At 37.8% G+C, this 16,162-nt stretch overlaps 1 protein-coding gene across 2 annotated transcripts in view; it reads right to left on the bottom strand.

Annotated features, from left to right (window-relative positions):
* Nucleotides 1-341: 341 nt before the first annotated feature.
* Nucleotides 342-16,162, bottom strand: part of HIBCH (3-hydroxyisobutyryl-CoA hydrolase) — a 44,996-nt gene continuing 29,175 nt past the window's right edge. Inside the window, exons 10-15 of one of the 2 annotated variants that reach the window (XM_055812375.1) lie at nucleotides 15,648-15,706; nucleotides 14,789-14,870; nucleotides 8,960-9,079; nucleotides 7,735-7,768; nucleotides 2,775-2,819; nucleotides 342-2,556 (exon numbers count right to left, since the gene is read on the bottom strand). In XM_055812375.1, the coding sequence (XP_055668350.1) occupies nucleotides 2,803-2,819; nucleotides 7,735-7,768; nucleotides 8,960-9,079; nucleotides 14,789-14,870; nucleotides 15,648-15,706 (312 nt within the window). In that variant the 3' untranslated portion in view covers nucleotides 342-2,556; nucleotides 2,775-2,802. The remainder of the gene's footprint in view (nucleotides 2,557-2,774; nucleotides 2,820-7,734; nucleotides 7,769-8,959; nucleotides 9,080-14,788; nucleotides 14,871-15,647; nucleotides 15,707-16,162) is intronic. The other variant, XM_055812373.1, reaches the window with a different exon arrangement.

Here is a 16,162-nt window from a genome sequence, read left to right as displayed (position 1 = left end):
TTAAAAAGAAATTTGCTTTATATTTTCTCCAGGAAACAATTATTGTCTGAACGGGTACAATGTGACCAACTTGATATTCTAATAATGGTTCAAAACACATTAACTACAGCGCAACTTTGTAAAATTGATATTTCTGGAGTAAGACACATCATTCCCAAATAAAACACACTACGATATATTTTTACAATATTTTTTGTGGAAAATATTTTCTTGTGGATCAAATAAAATTAAACTTACCATCTGCTTGTATGACTTTGATTTGCTAAAAATGCACAGATTGGACAGGATCTTGTCACCGTGAGTTTGGGATAATTCCTGTTCACAGAAATGTTGAAAGCAACTGAATGTGCAAGGCAAAGTTTATTGTTTCAGGAGTATACTGTTGCTAACATGTTGTAAGTCCTTTGCAGTCAGAGAAGGCGTGAGCCCTGCTCCTTGGGGATTACTGTTTCTCATTAAATACAGTTGCTGAAGATTGCTCCTTTTGTACAAAACGATGGAATGAACCCATTTTTAAAAAATAAAATAAAAATAGCCATTGTTTAAGATTATCTAAAATATACAAAAATTTTAAAAAATAAGAAGGGAGGTTTACATTTCTGAGAGCATGAGGTAGAAATTCAAGTCATGTTTTCAGAACTAAATCTCTCAACTACTTTTGAAAAGAAGCTCATGGACTGTCTCATGACAAATATGAACACGGTAGCGTCAACTCACAGCAGAAATTTTAACAATTTTGTCAGACAAATTCTAGTGACAAAGCAAGGTGCCATTTTTTCTTGATTTTGCTCTCCCTTTTGCTCGCCTCTAATTCTCTGAGAGGCACCTTGGTAGTTCACCTCAATGCCTGACTTTCCGGGACTTAGTTTCCAGGCAACAGCTTCCAGGAAGGAAGGAAGGAGCTTTAAGCCAGCAGAGACTGCTGCTGTCCTAATGAAAACTGCCCCGCGTAGAAAACCCCGTAAAGGTTCTGCTGTAGCTCTGACTGTGATTCCCCCAGTGCTGACTACTGACTGTTATTTGACCAAAAGTCGTCTTCTTTTAGTCTCAGTGGATCATCTTCAGCGAAGCCAAAATTTGTATTTGTGACCTGCCTATAACTGCAGAAACAAACAGGAAGAGATACTGATACATGATTTCATTAAGCATAAAGAAGCACGCAGCCTTAATGTCGAAGAAAGCTTAGTAGCTCTGTGTTGCACACACAATAAAAAAATTGATTTCACCCCCTCTAAAAATTATACTTTTATCAAGGGGTTCTGGTTATGCCATATAACTTCAAGTATTATTAGTATCAGAACCCAGCAAGCTTTAATGCACATACAAGGGGGTTTTGATGTATATTTAAATTTTGATCCCAACAAATACATTTGTTAGGACATGCTGGGTTAAAAATCTGTACGATCTACGTCGCAGCAGATATTTCGTGTTTTCCCTTATTCATTATCTTCAGTACATATTGGTGTTTTCAGAATCTTTTTCTCAGCCCCTGCTTTTGACAGATTTTCCACCCAGCAGACGGGATGTTCATGGGCACAAGCAAATGGGATCCCAGACTAGTTGGTACAGATAAACTCCAGCCATGCGCAGCATTAGTGCCAGGCTGACCTCTACCACTAAAATCATCAGTCAGTCACCATCATCAACGGGAAACATCACTGCTTAGGGTTCAGAGGAAGGTCTGAGACAGTTTAAGACCAGGAAAAACTAGCAATGCTTGAAATCATGAAAAACTAGTTACGCAGGTCAATCAAACTTAATGGCATTTTTTTAAAAAATGGTTTTACAAGGAAACAGAAGTCTGCTCGAGGCTCTGGCAGTATTATGACATTTGAAACAATGTGTACATCGCACAGCAAATCTGAATACCGACCAAATGTTAAATCAATAGAACAATTTCTTGCTATCAGACTAATAATGTGTCAGTCTGACCTTTTATTTAAAAGACTACTTAACACCATGCATTTAGCATGTCTTGTATTTTCCTTTGTTGCTCTGACTACTTTGAAGCTTGAAGTATACTTTATTTTTATTGTAAAGAGAAGAATCTGAGGCACAATCCCAATTTAACAGACCAGTGACAGAGCCAAGAATACAAAGGTCTCCTGACTTCTTGCTTACTAGGTCATCCCCCAAAGGCTCCTCCTAAATGAAGAGCTGATGCAACAAATTAAATGTTAATCATTGTGTAAAGCAGTAAAAATAACAATTTGCCTTAAAGTGATTTTCCCCCTTATTAACCAGAGATATAATTATTTTGCTATGATGGCAGCAACACAAAAGAGAATGTTCCTGAATGCAAAAAAAAAAAAAAAAAAAAAAAAAATAGACTTACAAATCTCAGGCTAGCTAAAAAAGTCTTGTCAAACTTTATCACACTATATTAATTTTTATAATCATAGAATTAAGCAGGCGAATACGATGTCAATAGACTCGATCTTTACAACTTGAGATCATTGTTTCCCAATGGCTTAAAGCAATCGTCCACAAATTCATCACTGACTTCTTCTAGAGCAGCTGGCTTCCATCTGGGGGATTGGTCTTTGTCAATCAGCACTGTCAGGTGGAGTATAAAAACACAAAAGTTTCTTGTAAGCTTCCTCTAATTAGGATGACTTCAGATTGCATCAAGACAGACAACTACAGTGAGTACATGGTGGGGGGTGGGGAATCAATGTGCTCTGAAGGTGACAAGAGGTTTTGTAACACATATATTTCTACTCTCATAAAAATTCTTGAGTTTTGACCTGTCTAGAGACATATCTGGGACTTGCCTGATGACACAAGGAACAGTAGATCACTTCAGAAGTAGCCCAAGCCTTGAAGGAAAAGACCTGAAATTAGTGTTTTCTGTTTGACCTACTACTCTTGCCTGACTTCTGGTTTTCAGTGTGAAACTGGGAACAGTATGCACGATGCTCCTTGTGGACAAGGGCTTTCACATCTCTGTGCAAAATCTGGCTTTTTGTAGCATATAGGACAGGGGTCCTCAAACTTTTTAACCAGGGGGCCGGCACGCGGATGCAGTGGCAGGCAGTCATCTGCGGCTGCTTGGTTTCCCCCCCAACCCCCAGTGGGGGAGGGGGACGGGGGAGGTCTGTAAATACCGGGGGCCAGATTAAGGACCCTGGGGGGGGCTGTATCTGGCCTGTGGGCCATAGTTTGAGGACCCCTGATATAGGAGATGATTCAAAGTAGGTGTTAAATGCCTAAAGCTAATTGAAACACATCATATAAACTGATAATGAAATAACTAATGTGACAGATACTGTAGACCTATGTAGATTTAACTGTGAGGATTTGTATAATCTTAGTATGTATACTTTACACTGTATCCTGGGAAATATATCACTGAAGATAAAATCATCAGTGAGTGAATCACATGTAAGAGTATAACAAAAAAAAATACCAATTCTCAAAAAGCATTCCTTATCTCACAGGAATGGTGAAGGCATGTCAGCAAGAACAGCCACACTAGCAAACAATAGGAAGACAAGAGAGAGTTTATTTGTGTGTAAAAACAACCAATATGAATGGAATTCCAGAGCGTCCTTCCGAGCACCTTTCTGGCTCTAAGAAAACCCATAAAGGTGCTAATCAAAATGTGAAATTGTTATAATTTAAAGTAGAACAGCTATAGTAACCATGGCCCTCTAGGATGCACCAGCTACACAACATCCCTCCTCAACGCACATTCCCTTCAGCTGTGTGGTATCAGCAACTGATGTGGAGATGCACCTGTCCTGGGAGACCTTCTCACTGCCACAGCCCCCAGCATATAAGGGAGGACAGGCAAGAAGCACCTTTTCAGTTCCTCTGCTAAGATCTGAATTTGTTTTTTTGTTTTTCCTTTCTGACAAAAAGTTCAGAGTAGGATGGTTCTAAAGGCATGTGGGCAGGAGATGCTCACAGAGGCTAGGTATCTGGAAGAGTACCGGCTGGCTTTTTGGTAAGTTGTGTCTTTCTATATAGACTTTGTTCTTGGTGACTAAACTAGAACCATCCAGGATGAGAAATGTGCAAAGGAGCTGGATTTTTAGTGGAAAGAATGACCACCTTAAAGTTTGTGTTCTATCAAAAGGTGAGTGTTATGGCAGTCTGTGGTAAAAAGTGTGACTTGAAAACTTCTTTTTAACTTTTCCCTCTACAGACGATATTTGGAAAGTGCCTAGAAAATAAATACCATTCAAATGACAACTGCACTAATTAATATTTTTGTAGCTGAAGACACAGGTATCACAACTCTTTAGCTTGCATCTCCAAAGAGAAAGGAGAATCAGAGCCCTGCATCCATTTTCCTGCAAAGAGAGGACTAGGGGCTCCTCGGAAGCAAATAAACGCTAATTTTGAAAAGAAACTCATTATGTAGATAAAAGCTGCAATTCCATAGACGGTAGAATCCACATGGGCAATTCTTTAAAAGAAATGTGCTGTAAAAGCATTTTTTTTAACTAGGTCATACAACTGGCTAACTTACTTAAAATTTATGATCCTGTCAGTTAATTTAAATTGTCATGATGTGAAGCCATTGATTAGGTTAAAAGACATAATTGTCCCAATTTGACTGTATTTATTCCATTGGAGTAGTACTTACCTAATGATTTTCTTCAACTTTAGTTTAAGTTCACAGTCTGACCAAAGTAATCTTGACCACTACCCACAGGAGCCAAAGCTGCCTGGAGATGCTTTACATATGAGGTGGGGTGGGGTGAGTCCATGCGTATACTACTACAGCTTCAACTTAGAGTAGTAATTGCTGATTATTTCTCCACTCCATGGCACTACTGTGTAATCAAGTTAATCTTTTTGTTTGGATCTGTGGCCGGTTTTACTCTGGTGGATAAACTGAATGCTTATAATGGCCTTTCCAGTGAAATCTTTAATCTTATTTGGTTTTTAATAGTATCATGAAAATATTCCCTTTCTGCACTAACTTGTGTATGTTTTGTGTTTCTCCAGCTTGAGATACTGATTACTATGAGAATGGAACAAAAATTCTGAGGACTTCTAAGGTAGGCTAAGGGAAGTTCATTAGGATAAAAGTAACTGAACATAGACACTGTGTTAAAGGTTTGTTCTTTTGTTTTACTTTAAAAAAAAAAAATCCAATCCCCCTCTGTTCAGTAGCAGTGACTTTGCTGGACTTCAGTTAGTGTTTTATTGCTTAGATTCATTCAGCATGGTCAAAACGCTGGTATTTCTAAGCACTTGCAATTCTGTAAGCTGCAATGAAATCTCCCTGCCTCCTGCCTGCCTGCGGGGGGTTGTGTGCCCAGGGTCAGGCTCACATCTGCCACCTGCCAGCGCTGCAGGAGAGAGGGCAGAAGCCACACAGAAATAAGGTCTCTGCAGGATCCGCAAGGCACAGAATGCCTTTACAACTGCATTTGAAGCGTACATGCCTGCACAGAGTGTTAGGAGGCTAATTTAACAGATTTTTGTCCCCTCACGCTGCAGAGATTATAGTCTACCTGGATGTGTTTGATTACTGATGCCAAAAATGACCGCTTTTCTTACGCGGTAAGAATTAAAAAACAAAGTTCTTAGAAATGCATAGCTCTGGGTAATTTCCAAGTTTATGTATTCTTCTATAAATCAAGGTGAAAAATGAATACCTAAATTGTTCAAAAACCACGGTTACCATTATATGGGAAAATGTTGATGAAGTATGATGAAATATGATCTGTGTATTTTGTGCTTTAAGGGTTTTGGGATTTTTTTAAGTAGCTCAAATCACAAGAATCATAAATGGGGGGAAACTGCCAGCAGATCTTTCAGTCTAGTTGAAAGAAAGCTGGCTAAAAGAAAAATGAAATTCTGACCTCAGGTCAAAGCAGGTTTAAAAAGCTTTTAAACAAACTGCTTCCCTAGCATGCCTATTAAAATTATGATTTGAAGCAGATAAAAGCTGTTATTAAAACCTGACCTATGGCCATTGCTGCTGAAAAACAATCTTCAAAAACTAAAATCTGATTATTATGATATCTTAACTTTGTTGTGGTAGACAGGGTCAACAGCTGCCTCTTAAATGCTTGGAATGTAATGCTTTAATAAAGAAAAAGCTAATACTTTACACTTTTATCACTTTTATTCACTACGGTTGATCCTGTGAAGTACTTCATAATCTTGCTTCCTATTAAAAAGGGTGCTCAGCACATTGTTGGATAATGATTTTAATGAGATCAGACACAACTACAAAAATTATTGAGTCAGATTTTGCACCACTCCTAAACACTATTTTAAGATGGCAAATCTGAGAACAAGATATATGCAGTAATCAGAAAGTAAAAGCCCTTCAATAACACAGTATTATTCTTAGCAATCCCTGCAGTGCAGCTGGATCTCTGGTGGTTGGTTTTTTGTTCCCCTGATATAGCTAGGCCTTTGCTGTATCGCCCTATGTAAAAGAGAAGTTCCCGTCCTGCTGTTCTTGCAGCTTCTTTCTTTACAGTATGGCCTGCACAGTAAACTGCACAAACTGACAAGTGATTTGCTGTTGTCCTCTACTGCATCCCCAGATGGTTTAATGACCTTGTGCACTACAAGTGAGAACTTGGTTTAGTGTTCATCTGACTCTCGGACTTCGAGTTTGTCACTTCCCAAGTAACTACGTTTCACCAGCATATATGGCAATTTAGAATATATCCTAGGAATAATCTTTCTAAGATATCCTGGTCCCCATTACCAACACCATGAAAACCATGTACTTCTCAACATGTGTGGTAAATTCTTCAAAGGAGTCTCTGCCCATAAGTACTAAAGAGTAATTAATTACATCGGGAAGTTTTTCCATGCTGTAAAAACAAACTTTACATATCTCACTCCAGGCTATCTTTAATACAGTATTACTAATAGTAAACACTCAAACATCCATTACTCAAGTGGATTTTAAGCCACTTTATACACAACTATAAAAAATGAGGAGGAGGTGATAATACATCCTCAAGTATATAACTGTATGAATTAAAAGCCAGGTTCCCTCAACCCCGAAGTGTTATTCATCCAAATGTCTTGTACTGTCAGCTCCTTGGAAAAGGCAATGCCTGTGCTTTGTTTCATCTTGTGCTGTATAGTACATAAATAACTACTACGGTTTCTAACAGATGTGACATTGGGTTTGACAATCTGCATAGTGAATCAGCAGTAGAATCAAGGACGGAATCTAAATCTGTCCCCTAGATGAACTTGCTGAGCCACTGCTCTACTTCTACCACTACCTATTTGACCAATGCCTTAAAATGCTGAATTATTTAACATTAAAAAGCTATATATGTAAACTTAATAGTAAGACACCTTTGTAGGGAGATATTTTGGATGTGGGTGAAAGTAGTCTCTGTTCTAATGCTTTTCTATGTGAATAGTTGTTCTTGACTTTGAGTCTTAAACCAACTTATAGCTGGCTGGACCAGCTATGTGGCAACACTAAATCTGGACACACAAATGCTATTAGCTACTCACTACTGTCAGCACTACATATATATCAAACTTTCCCAATGAGCTGGTGAACACCCTTTCAGGGTGCTGCATTACCAGGTGGATAAATTGGGAATGAGATTACACAAAGGAAACAACACTGCTGTTACACTTTTGAACAAATAAGCAAAAACTGTAGCAAGCTGGGAAATGTTCTCTGGGCCCCTGCTGCATGCACTTTACATAACCTCCAGAGAAGCAATACAACAGTGAGTTTGCATATTATTAGGTTTGAGAAATGCTTCTGCTGTGCATGCTTACCTGCCCGAACACCTTCATAGAAGTCATGGCCTCTCTGAAAGGTTAAAGAAAAGAAAAAAAAAAACCCCAAACTGTAATATGACAAATTGTATTTATCTCATCTTTCCTTATCCCACTTCTGCTTGAAATGCAAATTCTCAAGATTCAGTTAAATCCCAGTTGTACCGTTCTCATCTGCTACTTTCTCCTTACTTATTAAAGAGCTCTATATCCTCTTGCTTAAAGGTAGCCACAGCTCTTAAAATCAGTTTGTTGAACTGTGTGTTCACGCAGTGCAAGCCCTCTTTCTGTGTTGTCTCATACATTTTTCTGAAGAGTCTTGCATGATGGGGACTAAGGTGTGTTGGATCAGAAATTCTTCAGGAACTGTGATGTGTTTTCCACACTTGAAACACTTTGCAGTTACATGGAATCCTGGAAACGTCCAGGTTTTTGTTTATAAAAGTAAATGTAACGTTTAAACCCCTAGGCATGCTTCACTAGCAATGGACAAACAATGTTAGTTTCAGGAAAGATAGGGCAAGGGCACTGCCAGGCACTACAATGTATCAGATAAAGTAAATGCTTTATCAAAAAAAACCAAAACAACCCCAAAAACCTTAACTACCACAAATCATTTTATCAGATATACAAAAGTCTTAATTTAAAATGTGACAAAATTAGTAATAAGGATGCCACGGGAAAGCTTTATGAGGAATTTGTTGACGTAATTCCATTAGCAACTCTGTTGTACTTGAAAGGATCGCTTCCTCATATGTTATCCAAGTACTCAGCTTTTACTACAAATAGTAGTAAAATCTCTTGTTTGCTTTCATAAATTTATGACAGTACTCCTGAGGGGCAGTGATATGCAGCTACTCCCATTCTGTGAATGGGAACTGAGGCACTGAGGACTAAGTAACTTAAACGGGAAATCTGATAAAGAACACAAGATTTTTAAAATTATGGTCCAAATAAAAAACCGTCTATATTGTAACATTACCATAGTTTTCTTAACAAAAGCCCTCTATCGTCCCATCTGACCATCATTAATGTAGTCTCCCTCAAATTGCATGTAAAGACATAGAACTGGAAAAAAGTGACGGCCTAACAAACACACAAGAGATTGAAAATTAAGATCTATAAATTGTGAGCCCTTGATGTAATCTATATAAATTTTATTCTCTGATAAACTTGCTACCCCTTTGTGGATGGAAAGAGACAGAGGGCTCAGCTGCTTGCTTACCATGCATGCTTGGCTCAGTCTGTATTCCATCGTCAGTACGTCTTGCAAGTTCATGGAAGCTCCTTCTCTGAGCTGTCTGAGAGTCATCTTTAAGGATGTAGGTGACATCTTACTAATAGTCTGAGGAAGACATGAACAATTATTTTTATTCTCTTCAATTTAGACACATTTGCAAGTCGGTTTGGTTTTGGTTGGGTTTTTTCCTCCATTGTAAACTTCAAAGCAAAGGATGGCACTCCTCTCCCTGAGCTCACTTATGTGATAGCTACTCCTGCTCCCTCCTGCCATGCTGCCACACTAAAAGAACTTACTTGCGCAAACTTTTACCAGCAAGACTTCTGGGATGTATGCCATCCATTGCGGAAAGCCTAGAATTCCTAAGGTCACATTATTTCTGATCAAATTACTACTAGCCAGAGAATCTAATGCAGCTTGAAAGCCATTTCCAAACAGATTCTTTTGAGAAGCAAAGGTAAGCATTACAAGCAATTGTACTCAATTTTTTAATATCATTCATATATATATAGTCTGAATTGCTCTTAGATGTTACTGATATTGTAGCTGATAGTAGTATTGTACAGCATTTAGGTTTTATTTGGTACAATAGTCAGAGCAGTAAGGTAATATTAGTAAGATTAACAACAAACTTTAAGCAGTTGCTTTAAGATCATCTGCAAAGACTAGACAATATATGAAGAAGAAAATTGTGGAAGAAAAATATTAAAAGAAATCAAACATAAATGCGTATTTGTCTGGGCTTTTTGTCAGGGATCAACAGATACTGCAGTAATTCAGCAGTTTTTGCTCTGCTGATAGGAAGCCTGGAGGTCTTGCCTGCCGCCTTTTGACAGAGCCACAGGCTATAAATATTACACAACAGACAGGATCTGTTTAAGGCACACAAACAAATGCTGTAAATCTGTCTCTCATGACTATCCTTCAATTAAAAGCATGCTGGTAAACACTAGGGGGAGGTGGGGAGAAAGGCAAAACCGGAGTTAAAACAGAACTGAGCTTTAAAGCTTTCAGGGTTGTGGGGGAAAGGAGCTACATCTTATTGTTGCTGATCTTTGTTTTCTCACTCTAAACAAGGCTGCTCTTCCCCTGTAAACACAACTAAAAGCTCTGTATTAGTCACAGTACGATAGACACTTCTTGTTAATTAGGACACTTTCACCACGACCGAAAAATGGCAGATGGTAAGATTTGCCTCTTTACATTATTTTCACTGCAGACATTAGACTCCTTACAGACTGAAATGGCAGGTTTCCAGTCATCACCATTAACATATTTTCTGGCTCCCAGTTACTCTTCATCCCTCTCCAGACACCAGCTGATACAGCAGTGACCCATTTTGCCTGGTTAAGCTGGAAAACATGCAGTTGCTATACAAGCAGGAGGCTGTACGCTTGCACCTTAAAAGCACTGGTTCTGTCCTTCTGTTACTTGCGTGTTGACCACTTTGATTCAGAGAGAAGCTGGCTTAGAAAGAACCGATGCTGGCTCAAACTGCCAGCATTTTCTGAGTTCTGGTGAAGCTCTCTAAAAATGAGCTGCCTTTCAGCAGATGAAGAAACCAGCTGTATCTCTAATCGCATCACTGTGTAGGTCTTAAATAGCAGCTCTGAACTGGACCCCTTATTTCCCATAATATACGCTTGCTGGCTTTACCTTTGAACTGGACCTTTTTTCCTTTGAGTTTCACATTCTGTCATCTAAATTTGAAACTCTTTGCTCAGACAAGGTTAAATGGTACGCACAGGGCAACCAGATAGTTCCATAGGGGAAATGGTAATGGTGAGTTCTTCCAGGTCAAAGAATTCGAAATGGAGAAGATCTGAAAACAGCGCTTGACTAGTCAGTCTAGTACATCCAGCAGCTGCCTTATCTCGGCATACAAGTGAGGCTGAAGCTGGAGGAGGCACTGCCATAAATCAGGCTGAAGAGGAACAAGGAAAGAAAATGGGTAGGTGTAATTGCAGAAAAATGAGTCACCAGTGGATCTATAAATAAATTCTCTGTATAAAGAGGAGGGGATTGGTGCTAGGGAACAAGCCTGAGAAAAGACAGGATAGGCTGAACTGGGGAGTACTAAAGTGCAAACAAGTCTTCACAGAAGTATTTGACATCTATTCCGGTATCCTTGAGACCATCTTGATTTCAACATATAACAAACCTGAAAGCTACAAGCTGAATTTGCAATAGACCCATATCCCAATAAGATACTATCAGAAGGTGACTGAATTCAGTGGCACTGACTCCGTGGAGTCCTTTACAAGAATAACAGCTGGAACAGTGGCTGCATCTTTTGTCTCCAAGGCCCATAAAAGCTTCTGACCTGAGCTGCTGAGGGTTCTTAAGGAAGGCTTTCTTTAACTTAAAAGCAAACAAAAAAACCCCAACCTCCTAGAGGTCCAGTGTATCACTTCACTTGCAATAGATGAAGGATGTGCATCACTTACTTTCTGAGATACCAAAGCATTTGTTTGTCCACAGGGAACAATGGGTCTGGATGAAGCTTTGAAAAAATATGAATAGCTAGCCAAAGCATCACAGGAAAGCTGCTTAAGGACAGATCTATCACTCTTCCTGGTCTGTTAACAGAGTTTCACAGTGCTGCTTTGCTAGAATTCAACACTACCAAGTTATGACTCAGCTTCGTTCCTGTGATCTCACCCACCTGTTGCATACCCATTCAAAGTTTCAGGAGCTAGTGTCTGCATCCCAGCCTGCCCAGCAGATCCAGGCAAGGTGTCAGGTAATTATTGGTCTCTGCAGTGTCCTGTACACTACACTGGAATTTACTCAGAAACAATGAAGGCTATTAAATAATGAAGAATCAGTGCTCAGAAGGTATGCCGTTCTGCCAAAAAAAGCTCTAAGAAAGCATCATGTGAAAACCAAGTCAAACATCTGATGTTTTTCAGGTTTCAATCCCACATGCTTACTTCATCCAATTAGAAGTGGTACTTCTGTCACCCAGATTAAAGATTTTTGGCTCCTGTAAATCCTGAACACAAAGTCATGCTAGAAAGTAAAAGGTCTTAAAAAATATTTTACTATGAGTTCAAAAAGTGTGTTAGTATCCTAGCTTTCTACCTATTTGTACCTGGGTTCAACATGTGATTTAAAGCCATTCTCATGTATCGTACCTCAATTTTTAAAAACCTGACATTATTCTTATTCATGCAAACCGCTTTAGCATCAGATATGTGAAAGCCTGCCAAGCAGGCATGTTTTGAAAGTAAAAAGCAGAAGTACTGTAGATCAAATAGAACAGGCTACTTGGGATAGTACAGCTCACAGCATACTTGGATTACAGTGGAACTAGTAATTCCATTTTTATTAACACTAAAAGCTATCTGTACATCCAGTGTGAATGTACCAAGGTGTACGTCCACATTAGGGCGTTTGTATTAGACTTGCAGTTAGGGCTTATTCCGTAAGTTTACTAATACGTTTCATAACAAATACACAGGGAACCAAAGAAAATAAACATATAAATTGCTGTTACTGAATCCTTTATAGTCTCTAAATTTATCATTTGAATACGCTGTTGTTCCTGTACCTGGCATGGAAGCGAAACATTGGTTTCACAAAGTGATAGGAAACTATCTATGCATATACTTTTGGTACTATGATGCTACTGATGAGGAAAATTACTTGCTTCACACAAATCGGTAAACTGCTATCAAGGATAACGTCTGATAATCTCACTGTCATGGTTTTGCTGTCTGTTCCCTGCTCTAACGAGTTCTTTGAACTCTTCTCCTCCAAATGCTGTGACAGCAGGCCAGTGGTGGGGTTTGGGTGTTGGTTTTTTTCATCCCATAAATTTATGTATGAACAGAAGAAACTCACATTAACACAGTCTCATCTCCTGAACAGAACAATTATTCAGGAACTTCAGTCAGCTCCAAGGACAGTCATTCATTTACAAATCGTAGAAGAAAAGAGCTGCTATAAAGTCCTATTAAAGACATGAAATAAAAAAACCCGAGCAGCAACAAAAGTGCTGGGGGGATTTGTTGTTCAGGAAGTAAAAAAATAAAAATAAAAATACCAGTTCCACAAAATCATAACTTTGAAGTAGATGACATAGGTTTAATTTCTAAATCAAAAATATGAAACAAAAGTACACCCTAAAACAACAATGAACAAGAATAACTTTTTTTAATAGGGGAGGTCTGAGTTATAAGGCTGCAGATGAAGGAACATGTCGAGCAGGTTTGGGTAATGAGCAAACATGGCAGAACAAACTATGTGGTTAATATTTCAGGTAACAATGTGTTTCCAGACTCCTTGCATCTTTTGTAGTAGAAAAGTATTTTGAACAAAGCACCCTTTAAAGGCTATAAGCTATTTTAAAAAGTTCCACTAGGTCTGATTATGTTTTAAAGTGCCATAAAATTGTATGAAACTAACTTAGGAAAAGCTATACACAAATAATTCTTGGTTGTTTTCAACCTCCCCAGAAACTAAAAAATATAATATCCTTGCAGAACTATAAATTTACAAATAAAATACTGCCTTGTAACTCAATTCTATAAAGAAATAAGAACCACTGAAAGTGACTGCTATTAACACGCCATCAAACTGTCTCAACAGCCCTTAACAGGAGTGCTTTCCTTGCTATCTATAACACAGGAAAAAAGTGAAGAACTGAACGATACAGCCTATATACCTTGGGGGAAAGCCATGATGGTAGCCTATAGCAGAATTCAGGTCTACAAACACATAAAAGGACTATTCAGGCACTAGCTCCTTTGACTACTTGATTCAATGAAACTCGAATACCAGTGGGGAAAAAATTAGCTTTCCCTTTCGCACAATTTCGCTTTTATAATATGTGTTTCTATGTGAATCTATGTTCTTGCAACGTACTAGGCACACTGGTTGGCAAAAAGATAATTTACTTAAAACTTCCTTTCTCAAAACTGTTTTCCAGTGATAAAATGTTAAATCTTTAATTAAAAACTAAACCCAAAAATGTATCTGTGTATGTGGGACAGGATGCTTAACATTAATGATACTACATTAGAAAATTATATCCCTCCTGTTCAACTGAAATTTTGAAAATGGTTATTTTATTACAAAAGCAGGACTTTTGTGAGCTATAACTGAAGTTAAAACAAAGCTTTTGTTGGAAAAATGCTTGTGTTCTATCCAATTATAATATTTGAATAGCTCCAAGACACCTGAATACATATACTTCAAAGGAGAAAAAACCAAATACACACATTACTTATAAATTATTGTAAGTTGTTTCTTGCTTTTGAGGCTGAAGTGTGTATTAAGTGCATAGTATTACTGTATATTTTTTTTGAGTAGCGACTACATCCAACACTCAGAAATGCATTAAAAAGATCAAAAAATACGTTGTGATGATAAATTGCTTGCTGTTTACCCAAGTAAGAGATCTGGAAGGGAAGAAAAAGAACAATGTTGTTCTAGCACCGTTTTATTCCAACCCTTGGCAATAAAATGAGAAGCTATAAAAGGAACCTTTGTTGCCAACAACCCCCTGATTGTGGGGAGGGGGGAAGGGAAAGGGAGTTTAATTTTATTGGGTTTATTACTAGATTACAATTTTATGCAACATATGATGGCATTCACATTGTGTGGTTTTACAAAGGAAAATTCTTGTCTCAGTAGAACTACTGACAATCCCACAGAGACTGTATGTGAGAACCTGAGGATCTCAGTCCAATGTCCTACTGGTGTTACGTAGTATTAGTTACATTAATAAGGTGGCTAAAGTCTGCCCCCGATAAGAAAGTACCAAATCAGACTTAAAATCTCTAACAAAAATAACACAGAAGACATTACCTCTAGCTGCTTAATGGCAAAAGGAGAACCATCTTGCTTTAATTTTTTAACAATTTCTTCCATAGTATTTGCTGAAAAAAGACTAGAAGAAAAAATGTTAGTAAATGAATGAACTGCTTCTGCCTTCCTCTTACCTATGAAGTGCTAGGAACACAGAAATTAAGAACAGAGCAGATTTGCCTTTTCTTAGCAATGTGTTCCGTTATTCAGTTCTAAGTGACTCAGTTGACAGGCACATCCTCTTCCTTCACAAATCTCTAGCATTTCAACAAACTTCACTCTCAAACTCTGATATTTATCCAGAAAGTTTAATTGCTACCATCACTCTTATCTGTGTTTTTATAACACGTTACATCTTTAGCTGTCAGCTCCATTCTGCTGGTTTGGTGTCAGCACCTTTTGTCTCTAAACTTAGTTACTGCTGTCTTTCTTCAAGAGTTTCAGCTGCTTGTTATCACTCTCACTTATCTCTTTCCCTTTCTGACACACAGAAGTTCCAAACAATCACAAAAAGGCCTTATACCAATGACTATAAATGTGCTATGTAACTTTTCCTGTCCAACTGAACAATTACTCTCACAAATCCCCATCCAATTTCCATAGAAAATGTTCATTGTAATGTGCCATAGGTTAATTGCTTAATACAATGGTGTATGAATCAGGCAAATACGCTCAAGTATTTAATATACTTATGAGTGAAGTATTTAATGAGCTTCAGATAAAGCTCCCTAAAGACAAAAAAGTTTGAGTAATTTGAATGTCATTTCTATCACCTTGTCTGTGGACCAGTTGATACTGTTATTAGATTTAACTTCATGTTCTTTAGCTAAAAGAAAAACAAAGAAAGATTGCTGAATACCTGTTAATCTTCTCCATGTGTTCATCGAGTACAAACCCCTTTTCTTGATCAACTTTGCTCTATTTAAAAAACAAATACATATTTTACTTGGTTATTTTAGACTGAAAAGTTTATCCGTGCTGAAAAATGTCAATGAATTGTTAGAGAAATTTCATAATACCATAAATGTCATAAGACACTGACATTTTTAATCAATTACAGTTTTGCAGTGTGTGTAAATGAACTTGTTGCTTTATCTTGTGAATGTTAAAGCTGTCAGCTCATAATGCAGTGCTTGCTCTGAGCTACTATGTATGCATATTTGACTGGGTGGTTCTCTTGTACGCAAGTAATCGTGATTATTCTATCAATACATTTCTACCAAATCCACTAGGAAAGCCAGTGTAGATAAATCTACTAAGAAACTTGAGAATGTTTTTTTTGGAAAAAAAAAAAAAAATCTCAAAAAAACATATAGGCATCTATATATGTATTAAAAAAAAAGGCATTTATCTTCCTTATTCTTTCTCCGCACT

Source organism: Falco peregrinus, chromosome 8 (assembly GCF_023634155.1).
Source record: "Falco peregrinus isolate bFalPer1 chromosome 8, bFalPer1.pri, whole genome shotgun sequence".
Taxonomy (NCBI): domain Eukaryota; kingdom Metazoa; phylum Chordata; class Aves; order Falconiformes; family Falconidae; genus Falco; species Falco peregrinus.
The sequence above is the reverse complement of the archived record's forward strand: the minus strand, read 5'-3'. Positions and strand labels throughout refer to the sequence as shown.